The sequence below is a fragment of the Geotrypetes seraphini genome, chromosome 3 (genome assembly GCF_902459505.1).
Source record: "Geotrypetes seraphini chromosome 3, aGeoSer1.1, whole genome shotgun sequence".
NCBI classification, from domain to species: Eukaryota; Metazoa; Chordata; class Amphibia; order Gymnophiona; family Dermophiidae; genus Geotrypetes; species Geotrypetes seraphini.
The window spans coordinates 54,272,819-54,292,590 of record NC_047086.1 but is presented as its reverse complement, the minus strand read 5'-3'; the positions used below and the strand labels follow the sequence as shown (position 1 = coordinate 54,292,590).

The 19,772-nt window shown below is 44.9% G+C and overlaps 1 protein-coding gene across 3 annotated transcripts in view; it reads left to right on the top strand.

The window, feature by feature from the left end:
• SMAP1 (small ArfGAP 1) overlaps positions 1-19,772 on the top strand; it is a 324,870-nt gene that overhangs the window by 99,643 nt on the left and 205,455 nt on the right. For all 3 annotated transcript variants that reach the window (XM_033937092.1, XM_033937091.1, XM_033937093.1), the window contains one exon: positions 1,945-2,078. In XM_033937092.1, the coding sequence (XP_033792983.1) occupies positions 1,945-2,078 (134 nt within the window). The remainder of the gene's footprint in view (positions 1-1,944; positions 2,079-19,772) is intronic.

Below are 19,772 nucleotides of genomic sequence, written 5' to 3'. Positions count from 1 at the left end.
ACAAAGGGTGTAAATTAAAGAACTAAGACTGATACTGGACAGACTTGCACGGTCTGTGTCCAATATTTGGTGATTTGGTGTAGGATGAGCTGGGGAGAGCATCAATGGAAACTCCATTAACTTGGAACATGAGGATGTTACTGGAAAGATTTTATGGTAGATATCCTGCGAACAGGGTGGTTGGATAGGCTGGAGTGACTGGAGTGAGCTTGGATGGCAACTTTAGCATTTGGAACCTAGGACAATACCAGGTGGACTTTAATCTATGGTCCAGAAATATCAAAGAAGAGAAGTTAATTTAATCATGTATATCTAATGAGAATAACTAATGGGCAGACTGGATGGACCATTCAGGTCTTTATCTGCCGTCATTTACTGTGTTACTATGTTCTCTGTTTAGTCAATGTTATGGATAAATGTATCCTGAAAGTATAATCTTGGTAATTAATTCATAAATGGTACTTTCTTTTCATTTCCTTTGACTGGCCCTTGCCTTCCTTAGAGGGACTGGTGTATGTTACAACAAGATTCTGTGTACTTTTTTTATCTGCCTTCATTCACTGTGTTATATTAATAAGAAATTCAAAATTTGCAAACTTTCCTGGGAGTCTGACTCATGTTTTGAGCAAAGTTTCTTTCTCATAAATTAACCTTAAACAGGTAGACAACTTTAGTTAAAATTACTGCAGAGAGATCGAAATAGCATTTAGTTTCTTCTTGGGTGATTTATAACCAGTCAGGACTAGCACAGAGACAAGTCTTTCTTCCTAACTGCTGCTGTCATTCGAGTTTCAACTCTTCATGCATGTGCGTTTGTATATCCATCCTGATTAACTAAATAGTAGGAACTGTCAGACTGTAGTAGTGCTTAATTAAGATAGACCAACTCTTGTTTTGTTCTAAACCATTTTGGCTAAATTTTGTAAGGAATGATAATTGATTTTATTTCATTGACCTGTAAACATACACATCTGGGGAGGGATGGAGGGGGAAGGGAGTTGCACTGGAATTTAATTCAGGGAATTTATGGATAGTTTCTTGAAGGTTTTTATTTTATTTGAATATTAGGTGGGAGGGTGGAGGAAAATATAGTTGTACATTAATGTCTGAAAAGTTTATTGTGCTTTTCTTGTAATATTATATGTATACTAGTCATTAAGCCCGTTACATAAATGGGTGCTAGAATATATGTATGTCTGTCTTTCTGTCTCTCTCCATACCACTGTCTCTCTCTCTCCCTGGCCCCCTTTCTCTGTCTTTCTGTCCCTCTCCCTGTGTGTTTCCTCCAGGTATTTCCCTTCCCTTCCAAGTCCCTGTGCAGCAGTATCAGCATTTTCCCCCACCCCCCTTCCCTACTCTTAGCATGATGTGGCCTGCTCCTTTTGTCCCCTCCCCCTCCCTCCTGCGGTGTAGCCTGCTCCAAGGGCCCCCCCCCCCTTTCCCTTATCATGTTTCCCGCAGGCAGGCCCAGCTTCTCCCTGCATGTACCCTTTTTTGTTTCTGTTTCCCTCCCTTGCGTGGCTGCCTGCCTGGTCCCACTGAGCGGCTCGCAGCTGGAGTCTCTTTCGGCGCTTCCCTGCCCGGCCTGCAGTCTGGCCTGGTCTGGGCGAGTGTTGCAGGGCTCCTCTCGATCCCTGCCAGCGTCGGAATCCTTCCCCGACGCTGGTGCGGCTCATGAGAGGAGTCGACACCGCGATCTGGAGAGCAGGAGTCCAACGCTGGTGGCTGGGAAGCAGTAAGGCTGGGGACTCGTGCATGCGCACTCCTGTGGCCATGGACCTACATCTCACAGATCAGAGATCACGGAAGCACGCAGTTGAGTGCGCATGCGCGGCTAGGGGTTTTATTATTTCAGATTAATTACTTGTTGCACAATTGTAATTTGAAAATTCAATAAAGACATACTTAAGTATATATATTCATGATTTTCTTTTTTTATTGCAGGTCCCAGATGGGCTTCCTGGAATATTGGGGTGTTCATTTGCATAAGATGTGCAGGAATTCATAGAAATCTTGGTGTTCACATATCAAGGGTCAAATCAGTTAACTTGGACCAGTGGACTCCAGAACAGATTCAGGTAAAATGAACTTATTCTAAAATAGAAATGGTTTAAATTATCTGTATTTGTTTACTGTTTCTATGAAAGTATTTTTAAGTTTAGTTATAGAAATTACTATTATGGTGATTAAAATGTCTTGAGATTTTATAAGATTTTCTGAGCAGATGGAAGCAGCTTGAGTTCTGTTTTTCTAGTACAAGAGGTACCAGCTAAAATGCCTAATTCCTTAACAAAACTCTCCTCCAAAAATTCTATGTAAGACCAAAGTAACCAGAGATATTACCCCTGGATTCTATAAATGGCATCCAGATTTAGGCACAATCCTGGGATCCATGTGCAAATAAATGAATGAGCCATTAGCAATAAATAATTGGTTGTTAAAAATTATTGATGTTAATTGGCTCTAATATGGATTTGCGTGCAGATCTGATTGCATGATTCTATAAAGATCATGCCTAAATCCTCTTGCTTGGCTACTGGAGGGGCAAGGGCAGATCAGGGGTATTTCAAGGAATTATGCCTAGTGTTATAGGGTTTGGGGTCTGCACGCCCAAGATGCGTGCCAGGATTTACACCAAATTTCATTTGGTATAAATCCTTATACTCAAAGCAGGCTATTTTGTATAGAACACTTGACCCAGAGTACCCTTTGAAGCAATGGTTCCCTACCATGTCCTGGAGGAATACCAGCCAGTCAGGTTTTTGGAATAGCCCTAATGAATATGCATGGGGCAGATTTGGATGCCTGCCATCTCCATTATATGCAAATCTCTCTCATGTATATTCATTAGGGCTATCCCAACTGGCTGGTGGCTTCCATGACAGGGTAGGGAACCACAGATTTTAGATAATAGAGCTGAGCATGAATTTTTCCTGGTGCCTAACTTATGACTTTTGAAAAATAGCTGACACAGTAAAATGGGGGGACAAGATATTTTAGTGATAGGAGGTAATGCAAAAGTGACATTGTGAGAATCAAAGGTGAGGGGAGGAATTTGTAGCAGCTGATAAAGATAAGGTTGAAATGTCTGTTCTGTGTTCACAGCTGAAGGGCTTGGAGCAAGACTGCAGAAGACAAATGCAGATAGGGATGGAGCTATGGTAGATCCTGAATGATTTTCAGAGGACTGTTTTTGTGAGGAACTAGCTAAACTAAAGATGGACAAAGCGATGGGGCCGGATAGCATACATCTGAGGGTACTGAAGAAACTTAGGGAAGTTCTGACAACTCTGCTGGCTGACCTTTTTAATGCTTTTCTAGAGTTGAGAATGGGCTTGGACAAGTTCCTGGAGGAAAAGTCCGTAGTCTGCTATTGAGACTGACATGAGGGAAGTCACTGCTTGCCATTGGGTTTAGTAGCATGTAATGTAATGTTGCTACTGTTTGGGTTTCTGCCAGGTGCTTGTGACCTGGATTGGCCACTATGCACAGGATAGTGGATGAAATGAACCATTGATCTGACCCAGTATGCCTATTTTTATGTTCTTATGTACTTTAATCTAGTTCTTTGAATAATAGTAAGTCAGTAAGCAAGCAGTGCAGAAGTAAATCACATCTGAGATTTTTTTTGTTTACTGCTTAAAATGTAGTTTAACTACTGGGCAACTGCCAACTATTTCTAAGTAATTAAACTTTTTTGATTAACTATTGAAAAGTTGTTAACAACAAAATAGTTAACTATTGGCCAGCATTGTTAAAGAGGCTATGACTCTTCAGCTTGGAGAAGAGATTGCTGAGAGGAGATGTTAAAGGTCTATAAAATTCTGAATAGAATGGAATGGGTAGACATGAATTGCTTGTTTCTGTTTCTCCAAACACAATGAAGCTACTAAGTAGTAAATTTAAAACAAATTGGAGAAAACATTTCTTCATCCAACATGTAACTAAATTCTGGAGTTTATTGCTAGAGAATGTGGTTAAACAGCTTAGCAGAGTTTAAAAGAGGTTTGGATGATTTCCTAAAAGAAAAGTCCATAAGACATTAAGATGAGTTGTGGAAAATCCACTCCTTATTTCTAGCATACCAGCAGTATAAAATCTGTTTTACTTTTTTGGGATCTTGCCAGGTACTTGTGACCTGTTAGAAACAGAATACTGGGCTTTATGGACCTTTGGTCTGTGCCAGTATTGCAAAATTTATATTTTTAAAGGTAGCTGAGAAATGAGAAGAGGGAAATTGAGTAAAGGTGAAGGAGAGGTAAAAGTTAACTGTAAATGGCTTTGAGTTAGAGAGTTTCGCAGGGACAGAAATCCCACCCATCCCCCGCCGGTCCCTGCAGGGATCCTCTCCATCCCCACCCGCACCCTGCCAGGATCCACTCCATTCCCACCCGTCCCCGCCAGGATCCTCCCCATCCCCACCCATCCCCGCCAGGATCCTCTCCATCCCCATCCGTCCCCGCCAGGATCCTTTCCGTCCCCACCCATCCCCGCAAGGAATTACCTCCATCCCTGCCCGTCCTAAACTAAACTAAACCTTAGGTTTGTATACCGCGCCATCTCTGCAAGTGTAGAGCTCGGTACGGTTTACAGAGTTAGGATAGAAAGGAACTCCAATGAAGGGTTAAAGGAAAAGAACTAAGAGGATAGAAAGGGGCCAGGGTACCAGGGAGCGGGAGGTATTAGATTTTTGAGAAGAGCCAAGTTTTCAGGTGTTTGCGGAAAAGTTGGAGGGAGCTAGAATTTCTGAGTGGGGATATGAGGTTATTCCAGAGTTCTGTGGTTCTAAAGGGGAGGGATGTTCCTAGTTTTCCTGCACAGGATATACCTTTTGTAGAAGGGAAAGATAGTTTCAATTTTTGGGAGGATCTGGCGAAATTAGGGTTTGAGGAGTTCCAAAAGAGTGGAATAACAAAAGAGTGGAGTCCTCATAAAAAGCAGCAATTACTTCTGACAGGATCATCAATTCCACAGTTTCTTTTGTGTTTGCGCTGCTGTTCTCCTTGTGGAATCTCTTTGGTGGAACCCTTTTTTTGTTTTCTGTTCAGGTAATTAACTTATAAACCCCCTCTTTTACTAAGGCTGACGTGTCCATTATATTATATGGATGAATCCTGCTTCCAAAGCCTTCCGTCTTTTTAGAGAACTGTCCAGGCGTTCGGACGGCTTTTTTCAAAATCTGGCACTTTGTCCGGGTTTTGAAAAGCATTGAGATCAGGGCTGCTTTTCAGGACACTTTTCCAGTATTCGGGAGCGTCATGTCAAGGCCCGAGGCTGAGATTCGGGAGCACTCTATTGCAACCTTCAAAAAAAGGTGTGATTATTTGGGAGGGGTACAAGCTGGAATTATTCTGGACCCTCCTGGATCTGTTTGTAAACTTTCCAGCAGGAAGGCCAGAAACAGTGATCAGAGTACTGGCGATGGTATAAAGGCTTACAGATCTAAGCTCCATAGAAATGGGGGTTGGGAAGGTAACCAATATACTCCATCATGCCTAAAAGAGGTGTAATTTGCCTAGAAATGTTGATAGTGTGAAATACATATTTTTTAAAAAATAAATAAATAATGAATGAATTATGGACGGTGAGAAGTTGGTGACATTTATTGCCACACACCACTTGGTTAAATAATTTCTTTCTGTCATTCTTAAATTGTCTTTAGTTTATAATCTTTTGTAAACTGCGTAGAACTTATGGTTACGCGGTTAAGAAGCACGATGTTATATTATGTTCACCACAGCACCTTTTAGCTTGGCCTTATCCTTCTCCCCTCTCCCCAGCTGAAGGTACATTTTTTGCTGCTTGTGTTGTTAAAATATCAGATAATGAGAGAAATTTAAATCAACGTTACTACTGTTAAATATAGTATTAAGGGCATTATTGTGCTCCAGAGTTTGCTCTTTCCTTTCTCTTTATCAAATCTTTTCACTACACAACCGAGTTAGATGCTTTAAGTTTTTGTTTTGTTTTTTTTACCTTAATTCTGTCTCCTCTTAGTGTCTTTTTAAGTCCTGAAATCTTTCTGTATTCTGGTGTGTTGACGTGAGCTAAAAAGGGCAGCTAGGTTGCCATTTATCCTGCTGACCTCCCAAATGATTTGGGGCAAATTGCTTCATTCTCTACTGCCTCATATATGAATTTATATTATAAGGCTGTCTGAGATAAATTACAGTTCAGGTATAGTAGTTATTAACCTATCTTGAGCACAGTTTTAAAAAGCTTATAATATCTAGAATCCAAATGTTCAGTCATGTGCAATGCCCAGGGTATGTAACTACATGATATAAGTTTACTTGGATTTAATATTTATACAGCTGTCATATCTCCAGCTGGTCATTTAAAACAATTATCTTGCTTATGGCCCAGCAATTGACCTGTTGAGACTAGTAATGTGTGTGCACCGGTACGCATACCCATTGGGCTTCAGTGGCTGCATAGGATAAAAGGAGCGGTTATCTTTATCTGGTGACAACTGGTTGACTAGTGATGCCCCTAGGATTGACCCTGGGAGTTGTTTTCTACCACTAGAATGGTCATAGATTGAATATACCCCCTTTCTGTGGGTACAACCAAAGTGGTTTACATATATTATATACCGATACTTTCTTAGTCCTTAGTGAATGCACAATCTAAGGACTCCTTTTACGAAGCCGCGGTAGCGACTTCAGCGCGCGTGATGTTTCATCACGCACTAACCCCCGTGCTAACCAAAAAACTACCGCCTGCTCAAGAGGAGGCGGTAGTGGCTAGCGCGGCCAGTGGTTTAGCACGCGCTATTACGAGCATTAAACCGCTACCATGCCTTCGTAAAAGGAGCCCTAAGTTTCGTACCTGGAATAATGGAGGATTACGTGACTTGCCCTGGGTCTTAAAGAGCTGCAATAGGAATTGAACCCAGGTCTCAGAATAGAATACTTTTTCAGCTGTTTGTGATTGTGACCTACTGCTACTTACTGTTTTTATATTGCCGCAGCACTTTGATGTCCTATTTCAGTGTTCTTCAACCGCTGGTCCGGTCACCAGAAATTTCCTGCCAGTCTGTGCAGGACCGGCAAGATCAATGTGCAAAAATTTCCTGCTGGTCCATGCAAAGCCGTGAGATCAAAGCTTCCTCCCCTCTGCTCCCAGTACTTGCCTGTAGCGTCAGTGCAGTGATTCACTTCGGAAGCCTTGGGGCTTTTGATGAGTCGTGAGCCGCCTCTTATGATGCAACTTCCTCTTTCCTCAGAGGCGGGCGCGACCCATCAAAAGCCCCAAGGCTGCCAAAGTGAATCGCTGCACTGATGCTACTGCAGGCAAGTACTGAGTACTGCTCTTCCCCTGTTCCTCTTTATAGTTTTGGTTGATTAATCATGGTTTTTTTTCAGAAGTAGAATATTTATTGGTTGTACCTATTTTGTTAGGTTGCCATACTCTTTTTCATGGACCTTTGTACTTTTTACTTCTGTAATTTGACTGTTGTTTTATTTTGTTCCTAAAATCAATAAAATTTTTTGTGGAGAATATATCAGATTTGAAATATATATTCTGCTAGAGCTGGTGTTAAACATAACTGGGAACTGGAAAGCCCAGGCAGTGCTTCTTTAGCTTCCAGCTAGCTTAGGGCTCTCTCTGACCAGGGGGCAGTTGCCCTAGTTGCACTCCCCTAACACTGTTCCTGTCGTGTGACTGCGATATTCTATTAGCATGATATTTCTGTGTACCATTCTGCAATAATTTGGCTTATTCAGTTTTCTTGATAGTAGAGGGGATATATGTGAAGGGGAGGGGAGACAGGAGTTTTGTTGATCCTTGCCCTGTATTATTTGTATTTATAAAATGACAATTGTACAGAATATTGCTTGTTTTTATACTTTAATAAAATACATTCAATATAAAATCATAACTATTTGAGGCTTGTTCTGATGGAATCAGATGGTTTGCGGGGACCAAGTTTGCAGGGACGTGACGGAGATTGGATCTTTTTATTTCAGTCTTAGTAGTTTGCCAGTCCACAAAATAATTCTTTTATTTCCGCCGGTCCATAGGTGTAAAAAGGTTGAAGAACACTGTCCTATTTAATTATTGTTTATTCTGTTGCTTTGTAAAAAAGCTTTTGATACAAACATGATATATATGTTGCTGATTTTTGTCATGCTTAATCTCAGGTGTGTTTACCCATAATAAATACTTGCTGGTTTATCTTAATTATTTTGTTTCTCCTCAGGTGTTCAACAGTGCTTTCTCTCTAATTAGTGTTTCCATTAATTTTCCAGTTAATGATGTCAAAATGACTAACTTAGCCAAGCTGCTTTGGCCACAGCTGCCAACTGTTAATTTTTATCCTAAATGTTTGAACTAATGGTAACAGTGACGCAGTGGCGTACCTAGGGTATGTGGCACCCGGGGCCCATCATTTTTTGACACCCCCCCCCCCATGTAAAAAATTTTTTTTTTTTTTTTTTTTTTTTTTGCAATAACCATGAAATGGAATAAATGGTCAGAATAGAAACAGGCAGTGAAAATTTTCTTTTATTGAACCTCATATATGTAACCATTATTCCAAACATAACATAACATAAATTATGTCTGAATTGTCATGACATCAGAAGTACATATGGAGTAGTTGCAGGTGATGCTTGGGACAGTTCTGATTGTGTTAGTTCGGTTTTATGTGTTTTTTGAATAGAAGGGTTTTTATTTCTTTTTGAAGGTTTTGCAGTCTGTGGTTGATATCAATTGGTTGTAGAGTTGGGGGTCGAGTGTTGCAGCTCGAATGGCTAGGAGGTTGTCGAACAGTTTTTTTCTTTTGACGTTTTTGGTTGGAGGGTGTGTGAATGGTGCACAAGTTCTCCTATGTCTGTTTGAAGTGGATTGAACTATTTAGCTGAAGAAATTAGTTACCCCCCATTCCACACACATTAATTCTCTTCCATTTTTGTTCCCATTATAAAAAACACTGATAAGTTCCCAGAAAAAAAATACATTAAAATAAGAAGTGAAAACAAAGGCCCCTACAGATGAGAACATAACATAAGAATAGCCTAACTGGGTCAGACCAATGGTCCATCATGCCCAGTAGCCCATTCTCATGGTAGCCAATCCAGGACACTAATACCTGGTCAAAACCCAAAGAGTAGCAACATTCCATGCTACCGATCCAGGGCAAGCAGACACTTCCCCCATGTCTTAATAACAGATTATGGACTTTTCCTCCAGGAATTTGTCCAAATCTTTCTTAAAACCAGCTACACTATCTGCTTTTACCATAACTTCTGGCCACTTCATTTTTAAGTTTAGATCTTTCCTTTCAAACAGAGACCTTGCTAGATGTCAAATACAGCACAAGGTAACTTCACATGGACTTAGCTGTGCAGGAAATGTGAATCTCCTCATACACCCACCATATAGTGCAAAAATGTGCAAAGGTCTGTTTTTTTCTTTCAATCACTACATAGCCTAATGCCACACAAGCAGCGCTGTTACAAACATATTCTGTAGGTCAATGCTAAGGATAACAAAGTTTCCTTCCTTGGACCAGAAGGAGATAAACCACTGGAAGAGATCCCAAAACAACACCCAAAGACCCACTCAGTGTGTGAATCAGTTGAGTGGAGTGGACTAACTGGGGGGTGGAAATGGGCCCGGAGTTTGCTCAGCAGAATTTCCCAGACCACCTCTTCCTCTCAACACATTGACACGCTGCCACCATCACCACTAGGAACACCTCACTGGGTAGGCCAGCTATGCTATAAACTTTATAAAACACATTATTATATTTTCTTATAAAGCACATATTTTAACTGACCTCTCCGACATCCTCAGCCTTTCCATTCACAAAAATAGAAGGAAGAAAAGTTCCCATTTCCTGCTGTCTCATGTCCCCGGCCTATACAATATTTTTTTTCTGCAGACCCTTCAAAAGTCTGACCAAATCCTCGTTTCACTTGCATTATAAAGTACTGAGGATGCCATCTCTCCCCAATCCCAGGTCCTAAAGTCTAAGACAGTAGCGCAAACTAATGCTGCCAGATACAGGAAAAAAAAATTTTGATTCGATTCAGCCCTATTGAATTGGTTTTTCAATTCGATTTTCCTGCCCAGTTGGGTGATTTTTTTCAAAACTCCTGGTGGGTTTTATAGCTTTTTCACCCCCTTTGGCTTCTCCTAACCACACTGGCGCTGTGGTGTAAATAAAATAAAGAAACAAAAAGGACTTTTCCTCTTTCTGTTAAATCCTAGCTCACGTTTGCAGTCCAACACCAGCTCTGGCAGGATACACATTTCAAATCTGACATGTTATAATCACAAAACAGAAAATAAAATTAATTTTTCTACCTTTTGTTGTCTGGTTATATTTCAAATCTTGTTGGTCCAAGGCTCTGGTTTTCTTCTGATAACTTGCTTGCCAGGGTCTCCTTCTTTCTGCATGCTAACCATCCATCTGCCAACTCTGTCCTCCCTTTCCATTTCCCTTCCCTTCCCAGGAAGTCTGGTATCTTTCCTTTTTTTCATCTCCCTCCACAGATCCACCTTTTCTTAAATACCCTTTCATCCGGCATCTCTCCCTCCTTCCCCACCATCCCAGAGTCCACCATCTCTCCGTTTCTTTTCCTAATTACCCTCCTATCCAGTATCTCTATCCCTCCTCCACACCATCCCTTGTGTCCAATTTCTCTCCCTTTCTGTTCCTTCCCTCCCTAAATCCCATGGTCCATCATCTCTCTCCCTCTCCTCTATTTTCAGACCCATTATTTCTTCCCCCCCCCCAAAGTTTGGCATATGCATGTCTCTTTGAACACCCCCTTCCCTCCGTGTACTTCTAAATCATGGTCCCCCCCCCAAAGGCCTGTCCCCCCTTAAAGGTCTGCCTGTCCCACCTTGAAGGCCTGCACCCCCCTTGAAGGCCTGTCCCTTCCCCTTGTAGGCCTGTCCCCCCCTTGAAGGCCTGCCTGCCTGTCCCCCCCTTGAAGGTCTGCACCCCCCGAAGGCCTGCACCCCCCCGAAGGCCTGTCCCCCACTTGAAGGCCTGTCCCACCCCCTTGTAGCTTCTCCCCCCCCCCCTTGTAGGCCTGTCCCCCCTTGAAGGCCTGCCTGCCTTTCCCCCCTTGAAGGCCTGTCCCCCCTTGAAGGCCTGCACCCCCTTGAAGGCCTGCACCACCCCCCTCGAAGGCCTGCACTCCCTTGAAGGACTGCACCCCCCCCCCCCGAAGGCCTGCACTCCCTTGAAGGTCTGCACCCCCCCGAAGGCCTGTCCCCCCCTTGAAGGCCTGTCCCACCCCCTTGTAGGCCTGCCCCCCCCTTGTAGGCCTGCCCCCCCTTTAAGGCCTGCCTGCCTGCCTTTCCCCCCCCTTGAAGGCCTGTCTCCCCCTTGAAGGCCTGCACCCCCCTTGAAGGCCTGCACCCCCCCTTGAAGGCCTGTCCCCCCCCTTGTAGGCCTGTCCCCCCCCTTGTAGGCCTGTCCCCCCCCCCTTGTAGGCCTGTCCCCCCCTTGAAGGCCTGCCTGCCTTTCCCCCCTTGAAGGCCTGTTCCCCCCCTTGAAGGCCTGCACCCCCTTGAAGGCCTGCACCCCCTTGAAGGTCTGCACCCCCCCAAAGGCCTACACCCCCCCCCGAAGGCCTGCACCCCCCTGAAGGCCTGCCTGCCCCCCTTGAAGGCCTGCACCCCTTGAAGGTCTGCACCCCCCCCGAAGGCCTGTCCCCCCTTGAAGGCCTGCCTGCCTGCCTGTCACCCCCTCCCCCTTGAAAGCCTGCTTGCCTGCCCGCCCGCCCCACCCTGAAGGCCTGATGCCCCGACCCACCCCGAAGGACCGCTCGCCCCCCTGGCCTCCCCGCACCACCTATGAACAGCCGCAGCAGGATCGCGAAGTCAGCGTCAGCGATCCCTGCGCTGCTTCCTGCGCCACGGTCCCGCCCCTCCTCTGACGTCAGAGGAGGGGCGGGATCGCGGCGCAGGAAGCAGCGCAGGGATGCTGACGCTGACTTCGCGATCCTGCTGCGGGCTGCTTCACAGGTGGTGCAGGAAGGTCAGTGGGGCGAGCGGTCCTTCGGGGGTGGCGGGGGACTGAACGGCAAGGCCGGGAACACCCCCTTAGGGCTGGTACCCGGGGCGGCCCGCCCCCCCCCTAGGTACGCCACTGCAGTGACGTGAAAAAGTACCTCACCACCTCCGATTTCCCCTATTATTGCATATATGTTACACTGAATGGTTTGAGATCTTTAAACAAGATGTAATATTATTATTATTTGAGAAAAGGGAACCTGAGTAAACCCATAACACAGTTTTGCCGAGGACAAGCAGGACATCACTTACCACATATAAATCAGAGTCTGTGCTGGAGCTCTTTTGGATGACATATCAAGCATTCTAGAAATTTCTGAAGCCTATTTTTTTTTGGGTGGGGGGGAGGAGTCCTCATTGTCAAGGATGTCCAGCATCTTGAGACTGGGCTCATCTTATACCTCCAAATCAAATGGGATGGACTTTTAGCTTACTCTCTGACGAAGTAGAGCTCCTCCGCAGGAGATTTTATCTTTTCTTGAGTTGGTGAAGGGTCTGAAGGAAGATTAAGGGAGCAGTCTGCCAAGAACTCCTCTGGTTCAGCCTTAGAAACCCTTTGCCCTGATGAGTCAACAAGGGTCATCTTTCCAATCAAAGACAAATTCCTTACTCCATATACTTCATCAAGAATGCTTAGATCAAACAGCCAGAATTTATTAGAAATCTCCTCCATCCACAAAATAGTTTGATACAACTCGCAAATCGATCTTTTCAGTCATGACCCCTTCACTTTGGAATGCAATGACCCTGGACCTTAGACAAGAATTGTTCCTGGTGGAGTTCAAATCCAAACTTAAAATATTCTTATTCAAAGATGCTTTCAGTACTTGATAATAATTATTTCACCTGAGGATGACAAAATTGTCCCTACCTATTGTGTTTTCCCCTCTCCCTCTTCTTTTCAAACTTATATATTGATGTAACTATGATCTCTTTTCCTCTTTGTTTCATATTAGTTAATTACAATCTGTGAAGACCTCAATTTTATATAGCAGCTTTTATGTTTGTTTTTTTCTATTAATTTTATTGTAAACCGTCTGATTGACGGTTTATCAAGAAACTATGAAACTTGAATGACTACCTTCTATGACTTCCTCTGTAACCTGGTGTCAGGTTCTGCCCCTTATTGGTCACTTCCCTCCCCCCCCCCTCCTGCTTGTAGGCATTCCTTTTGGACCTTTGTGCCTGAGTGAGGTTAGAACATAAGAACATAAGAAGTTGCCTCCACTGGGTCAGACCAGAGGTCCATTGCGCACAGTGGTCCGCTCCTGCGGCGGCCCATCAGGTCTATGACCTGTGAAGTGGTTCCTGACCATTTCTATAACCTACCTCTACTTCTATCTGTACCCCTCAATCCCCTTGTCCTTTAGGAACCTATCTAAACCTTCCTTGAACCCCTGTAATGTGCTCTGGCCTATCACAACCTCCGGAAATGCGTTCCATGTGTCAACCACCCTCTGGGTAAAAGAGAACTTCCTAGCATTTGTTCTAAACTTGTCCCCTCTCAGTTTCTCCGAGTGACCCCTTGTACTTGTGGTTCCCCACAGTCTGAAGAATCTGTCCCTGTCTACCTTCTCTATGCCCTTCAGGATTTTGAAGGTTTCTATCATGTCTCCTCTAAGTCTCCGCTTTTCCAGGGAGAACAGCCCCAGCATTTTCAACCTGTCAGTGTATGACAAGTTTTCCATACCTTTTATCAGTTTAGTTGCTCTTCTCTGGACCCCCTCAAGTACTGCCATGTCCTTCTTGAGGTACGGCGACAAGTACTGGACGCAGTACTCCAGATGCGGGCGCACCATTGCACGATACAGCGGGTGTCAGGTCAAAACCGCGGAAGACAAAGGCGCGCGCCGACAACAGCGCAGTGCGGAGGCGCGTGCCGAAGAAAATAACTGTTTTTAGGGGCTCCGACGGGGGTGTGTGTGGGGGAACCCCCCCCCACTTTACTTTATACAGATCGCGTCACATTGTGGGGGGTTTGGGGGGTTGTAACCCCCCACATTTTACTGAAAACTTCACTTTTTCCCTAAAAACAGTTTGGTGTCATCAGCAAATTTAATAACCTCACATTTCGTCCCCGTCTCCAGGTCATTAATAAATATATTGAACAGGAGCGGTCCCAGCACTGACCTCTGTGGAACTCCGCTCGTGACCCATTGCCAGTCTGAGTAATTGCCCTTTACTCCAACTCTCTGTTTCCTGCCTGCCAGCCAGTGTTTGATCCATCGGTGGACATCCCCCTGCACCCCGTGGCTCCACAGCTTCTTAAGCAGTCGTTCGTGAGGTACCTTGTCGAAGGCTTTTTGGAAGTCAAGGTAAATGATGTTTATGGATTCCCCTTTATCCATCTGGCTGTTTATTCCCTCAAAGAAGTACAGCAAGTTCATGAGGCACGACCTTCCCTTGCAGAAGCCGTGCCGGCTCGCCTTCAGTTGACCATTGTTTTCTGTGTGTTCGCAGATTGTGTCCTTAACCAGTGCTTCCATCATCTTTCCCGGAACCGAGGTCAAGCTCACCGGCCTGTAGTTTCCCGGGTCACCCCTTGATCCCTTCTTAAAGATGGGCGTGACATTTGCTATTTTCCAGTCCTCTGGGATCTCCACAGTTTTTAAGGATAGGTTACATATTTGGCGAAGTGTTTCCGCTATTTCATTTCTCAGTTCTTTTAGTACCATTGGGTGGATGCCATCCGGACCTGGTGATTTGTCGCTCTTCAGTCTGTCTATCTGTCTGAGGACATCCTCTTTGCTTACCTCTAGTTGGACCAGCTTTTCATCATGGTCTCTGTTTATGATCTCCTCGGGTTCTGGGATATTGGATGTGTCCTCTCTCGTGAAGACTGACGAGAAGAACTTGTTTAACCTGTCAGCTATCTCTTTTTCCTCCTTTACCACTTCCTTCCTGTCTCCATCGTCTAATGGTCCCACTTCCTCCCTGGCTGGTTGTTTCCCTTTCACATACCTGAAAAATGGTTTGAAGTTTCTTGCTTCCCCCGCCAGTCTCTCCTCATATTCTCATTTTGCTTTCCTAACCACTCGGTGACAGTCCTTTTAGTGCCTTTTGTGCTCCTTCTGGTTGCCCTTTGTTTGGTCCTTTTTCCATTTTCTGAATTATGTTTTCTTGTCACTTATCGCCTTTTTCACTGCATTTGTTATCCCTGCCGGGTTTTTGGTTCGATTCTTTTTGCACCCTTTCCTAAACCTGGGGACGTACAGGTTTTGTGCTTCGTGCACCATGCCCTTGAGTAGGGCCCAGGCTTCCTCAACGGTCTCCATCTTCCCTGAGATGTTGCTGAGCTTCTTTCCCACCTTTTTCCTCATGGCCTTGTAATTTCCTTTTCTGAAATTGAGTGCTGTCGTTGTGGTTCTTTTCACCTTTGATGTTCCTATTTCTAGCTTGCACTGGATCATGTTGTGATCGCTGTTTCCTAGTGGTGTTAGTACTACCACCTCCTTTGCGGGTCCCTCTAGCCCGTTGAGGATTAGGTCAAGAGTGGCATCTCCTCGTGTTGGTTCCATGACCAGCTGTTCCATGAAACAGTCCCTCACCGCCTCCAGGAATTTTGTTTCTCTCGTGCAATTTGAGTGTCCAATGCTCAGTCTATTCCAGGGTAGTTGAAATCCCCCATCACCACCACACTTCCGCTTTTGCATACCTGCCTCAATTCAACTTCCAGGTCCTGGTCGTTTGCTTCCGGTTGTCCTGGTGGGCGATAGTACAGTCCCAATTTTATGTCTGCTCCATTTCCTCCTGTCAGCTTAACCCATAGTGATTCCAAGCCGTCCGCCCCTACTGTTGTTTCCATCCTGGTTGAAGGAATGGAGTCCTTTATATATAGCGCTATTCCTCCACCCTTCTTGTGTTTCCTGTCCCTCCTAAAGAGTTTGTACCCTGGTAGGACCACATCCCATTTGTTGTCTTCGGACCACCATGTTTCTGTGACTCCAATTATATCTAGGTCCTCCTTACTGGCTATAACTTCTAGTTCTCCCATTTTGGTTCTTAGGCTCCTAGCATTAGTGTATAGCCAATTTAAGTCCCTGTTGTTTACCTTCTCTGTTGGTTTTCCTCGTGGTTTGGTGCTCCTGCCGATCCCTTCATGGGTTGCCAGCCCCCGAGCCTCGTTCCGTTCATCCTCCTCCTGTGGTGTGTCTGTTTTGACCTCATCCCCCTCCTGTGGTGTGTCTATCCCGTCCCCATTTTTGGGTGTCCCTCTGGCACCAGCTGTTTCCTCCTTTTCCCGCTCTTTAGTTTCATTAGTTCCTTGGGCCCCTGCATTGCGTCTTTGGGGTTTTTTTTCAAAAAATGTCCACTCAGTCTCGAGCTCTCTATCGCCTTTTCCCGGTTCAGTATCCTTGTTTGATACTCTAGTCCGATGTGTCGATGTCAGATCGACTATCGGCTTTCCCCTTGTCCTCAGTTTAAAGCCATGTCTATGCCGTTTTGGATGTTGCATGCCAGCATCCTCATCCCAGCCGTGCTCAGGTGCAGTCCGTCCCTCCTGTAGAGCTTGTTCTTCCCCAGGAAGGTTGTCCAGTTCCGTACAAAGTGGAAACTCTCCTCTTCGCACCATCTCCTCAGCCAACCGTTTATTGCTTGCAGCTCGGTCTGCCTCCTTACATCCGCCCTCGGTACTGGCAGAATCTCTGAGAAGGCTATCTTCCTTGTCCTCAGCTTCAGTTTCCTCCCTAGGATCTTAAAATGCTCTGTCAGTGTAGTCCTGTTGTAGTTCCTTCTGCTGACGTCGTTGGTTCCAACGTGGATTATCACTGCTGTCTCCTCCGTCTCAGCTCCCTCCAGGATTCTCTCGATTCTGTCGGAGATGTCCTTTGTCTTCGCCCCCGGGAGACATGTCACTAACTCGATCTTCTCTGCCTCCTGCTATGTGACTGTCCACCTCTCTCAGGATTGAGTCTCCCACTACGATTGCAGATTTCTCTTTTCTCAGCTTCCTCTTGGGTCTCGGGTCCGTATCAGTGACTCGATCCTTCAATTCTTTCTCCGGGTTCTGATGGGTCTCTGCCTCCTCTGCCCGCTCAGTTTCTCCGCAAGGTCCTTCCCCCCCTGGGGTCTGGTGGATTCTGTCCTCCATCTGTTGGTTCCCTTCTGAATTGCTGGTGATCCTGTGCCTCCACCATCTTGCAGGCCTCCTCGATGAATCTCTAAAGCTCTCTAACCTGCTCATTGATGTAGCTCACTCTGGTGGTATCCTCAGTTGCCTCAATTGCCCACGGTTCCTCTATGGTGCGGAGTCCCTCCAGCTCCTGGACCTTGACCTGCAGTCTCCCGACCTCCTTCAGGCTATCCAGTTCCTGACATCGACTGCATATGTACGCCTGCCTCCCGGAGGGGAGGTAGTCATACATATGACACTTGATGCAGTATACTGGGAAGCTTCGTTGGGTTCCTGCTGCCTCCATTTTTCTTTTCTCGTACCTAAAGTTCCTCAATGTGTTGGAGTGTGCCCGGCGTGCAGCTAGCTGTTGATGTTACGTATGTAAGTGCCCTCTGTGTCTGCTTTGTGTCCTCTCTCTCTCTCTCTGGCTGCTGCTGGTGTCTTCTCTTTCTCTCTCTCGCTCTGCCTGCTGCTGGTGTCCTCTCTCTCCATCTTCTCTCAGAAGCACATGTGCTTCTCTGCCTCCCTTGGAACCAAACTTGTCTTTTTACCACACACATAGCACATATATGCACTACTCAGATTTCACTCTGGAACTACTTTAATCTACCTGATGACTCTCCAACCTCTGCTATAAAACCTCTTTCTCTTCAAAATTTCCATCTTCACCTGCTACTACAAAGTCTCTTGCCTTAGGGCAGTGGTCTTGGCTAATTTTTTAAATGAGGGTCATTTTGGGTCCAAAAGTGGTGAAAGAGAGATGACAAATATGATCCTACTTTGGACCATGACATCAATAACACTTATTGACATTCATTCCTACCAGAACTCCTGGCCTTGATCACACATGCAGAACACAGATAAACGCTATGCAAATACAGGACCACAAGCTAAAACTCCTAATTTACTGTACACTAACAAAATCCTAAGATGCCAGTCTCTGCATGCAGTACAACACCAGAGAAATAGAAATAAATGGATTTAGTGCAAAATATAGACAGCAGATGTAAATTCTCAAAACTATTTCAGTCACTAAATTAAAAATAAAATAGTTTTTCCTACCTTTGTTGTTTGGTGATTTTATTTTTCTAATCATCTTTTCCCAGCCTCTGGTTGCACTTCCTTCTGTCTGTACTCTTAACTCTGTTTCAAGAGTCTTCATATCCATTTACTGTTTTTCTCTTCTTCACTTTCGGCCCTACATCCATCTTTGATCCAAACAGACCAGGGATTTTAAATTACAGTCCACTTGAGGGGGCAATACTTTCAAAATAGAACAAAACACAAAAGACCCCCCCTCTCATCAATACTGGGCAAGTTGCTCAAATAATAACTATGAGCACAATTTTCATAGCACGTTTTTGTTCTTCTTAGGCACTGCACACTGCAAATAAAATCAGCTTATCCTTCAGGCTTCCTGATGTAGCGTAGCGAAACACAGACTGTGTTGGAGCCGTGAACTGACTTTTTCAGATAAGTGGTCTACCGTTAAACAGCTTTTGTAGAGCCATAACATTTGCCACTCCAATAGAAGCAAGAATCCTTGCTCCATTCAATGTGTTATGATTAAAATTCAAGCGCCTTGCTGAAGAGCTTATGAGCACATTTAAATATTTAAAAGCCTTTAAATGTTATATGATGATATTTTTTTGAAAAACTTGCCCAGTATTGATGAGGGGATCTTTTGTGTTTTGTTCTACATCCATCTTTGGCATTAACTTTTAATATTCAACTTTCTTCAATTTTTCTGCTTCTTTCTCAAATCTATCTACTTTTCCATGTCTTCCCTTCCCATCTAGCCACATGCACCATCTTTTTCTCTCTACCATTCCCCTCCATCCATATGTACCATCTCCTCCCTCTTTCTTTTCCTGTATTCCCATCTTTTCTTAAACAGCATTTTTTCCATCTCTCTTTCCTTCCCCACCCCTCCCATCTCTGGGCATTATCTCCTCCCTCCCTCTTCATCCCTGTGTGTTATCTCCTCCCTCTCTCTCCCATTCTGGTGGTCTGACATCTTTCTCCTCGCCATCCCACAGTCTGGCATCTCTTTCCTTCCCTCCTCCCCCTTACCTGGTCTGGCTTCTCTCTATCCTTCCCTTTCACCTCCAGTAGTCTGACATCTCTCTCCTTACCTTTCTCCCTTCCTGTAGTCTGGTATCTCTCTCCTGTCCTCTCCCTTCCTTCTTCCTCCCTTCTATGGTCTGGCATCTTTTTCTCCTTCCTTCTCCCCTTCAGTTGTCTGATATCCCTCCCCTTTCTCCCTTCTTGTGGTCTGATATCTCTCTCCTCTCCCTCACTTCCCTCCTTCCTACCATGGTCTGTCATATCTCTGTCCTTCCCCCCACTTAGTCTAGAATCTATCTCTCCTACTTTCCTTACTCTTTCAGTAGTCCAACATCTTCCTTTTTCCCCCTTCCTGTGGTCTGGTATCTCTCTTCTCGCTTTACCTTCCCTAGTCTGGTATCTCTCACCTACCCTCCTTCCTTCAGTTGTCCATATCTCTTCTTTTTTCCCCTTCTTGGGAGGTGGGCGGTGGAAAGGGGGATTGAACCCCGGACTGCGTGTGGGACACCGAAGGTAGTCTGTTTACTTCATTCACACTGTTAGTGGCCCA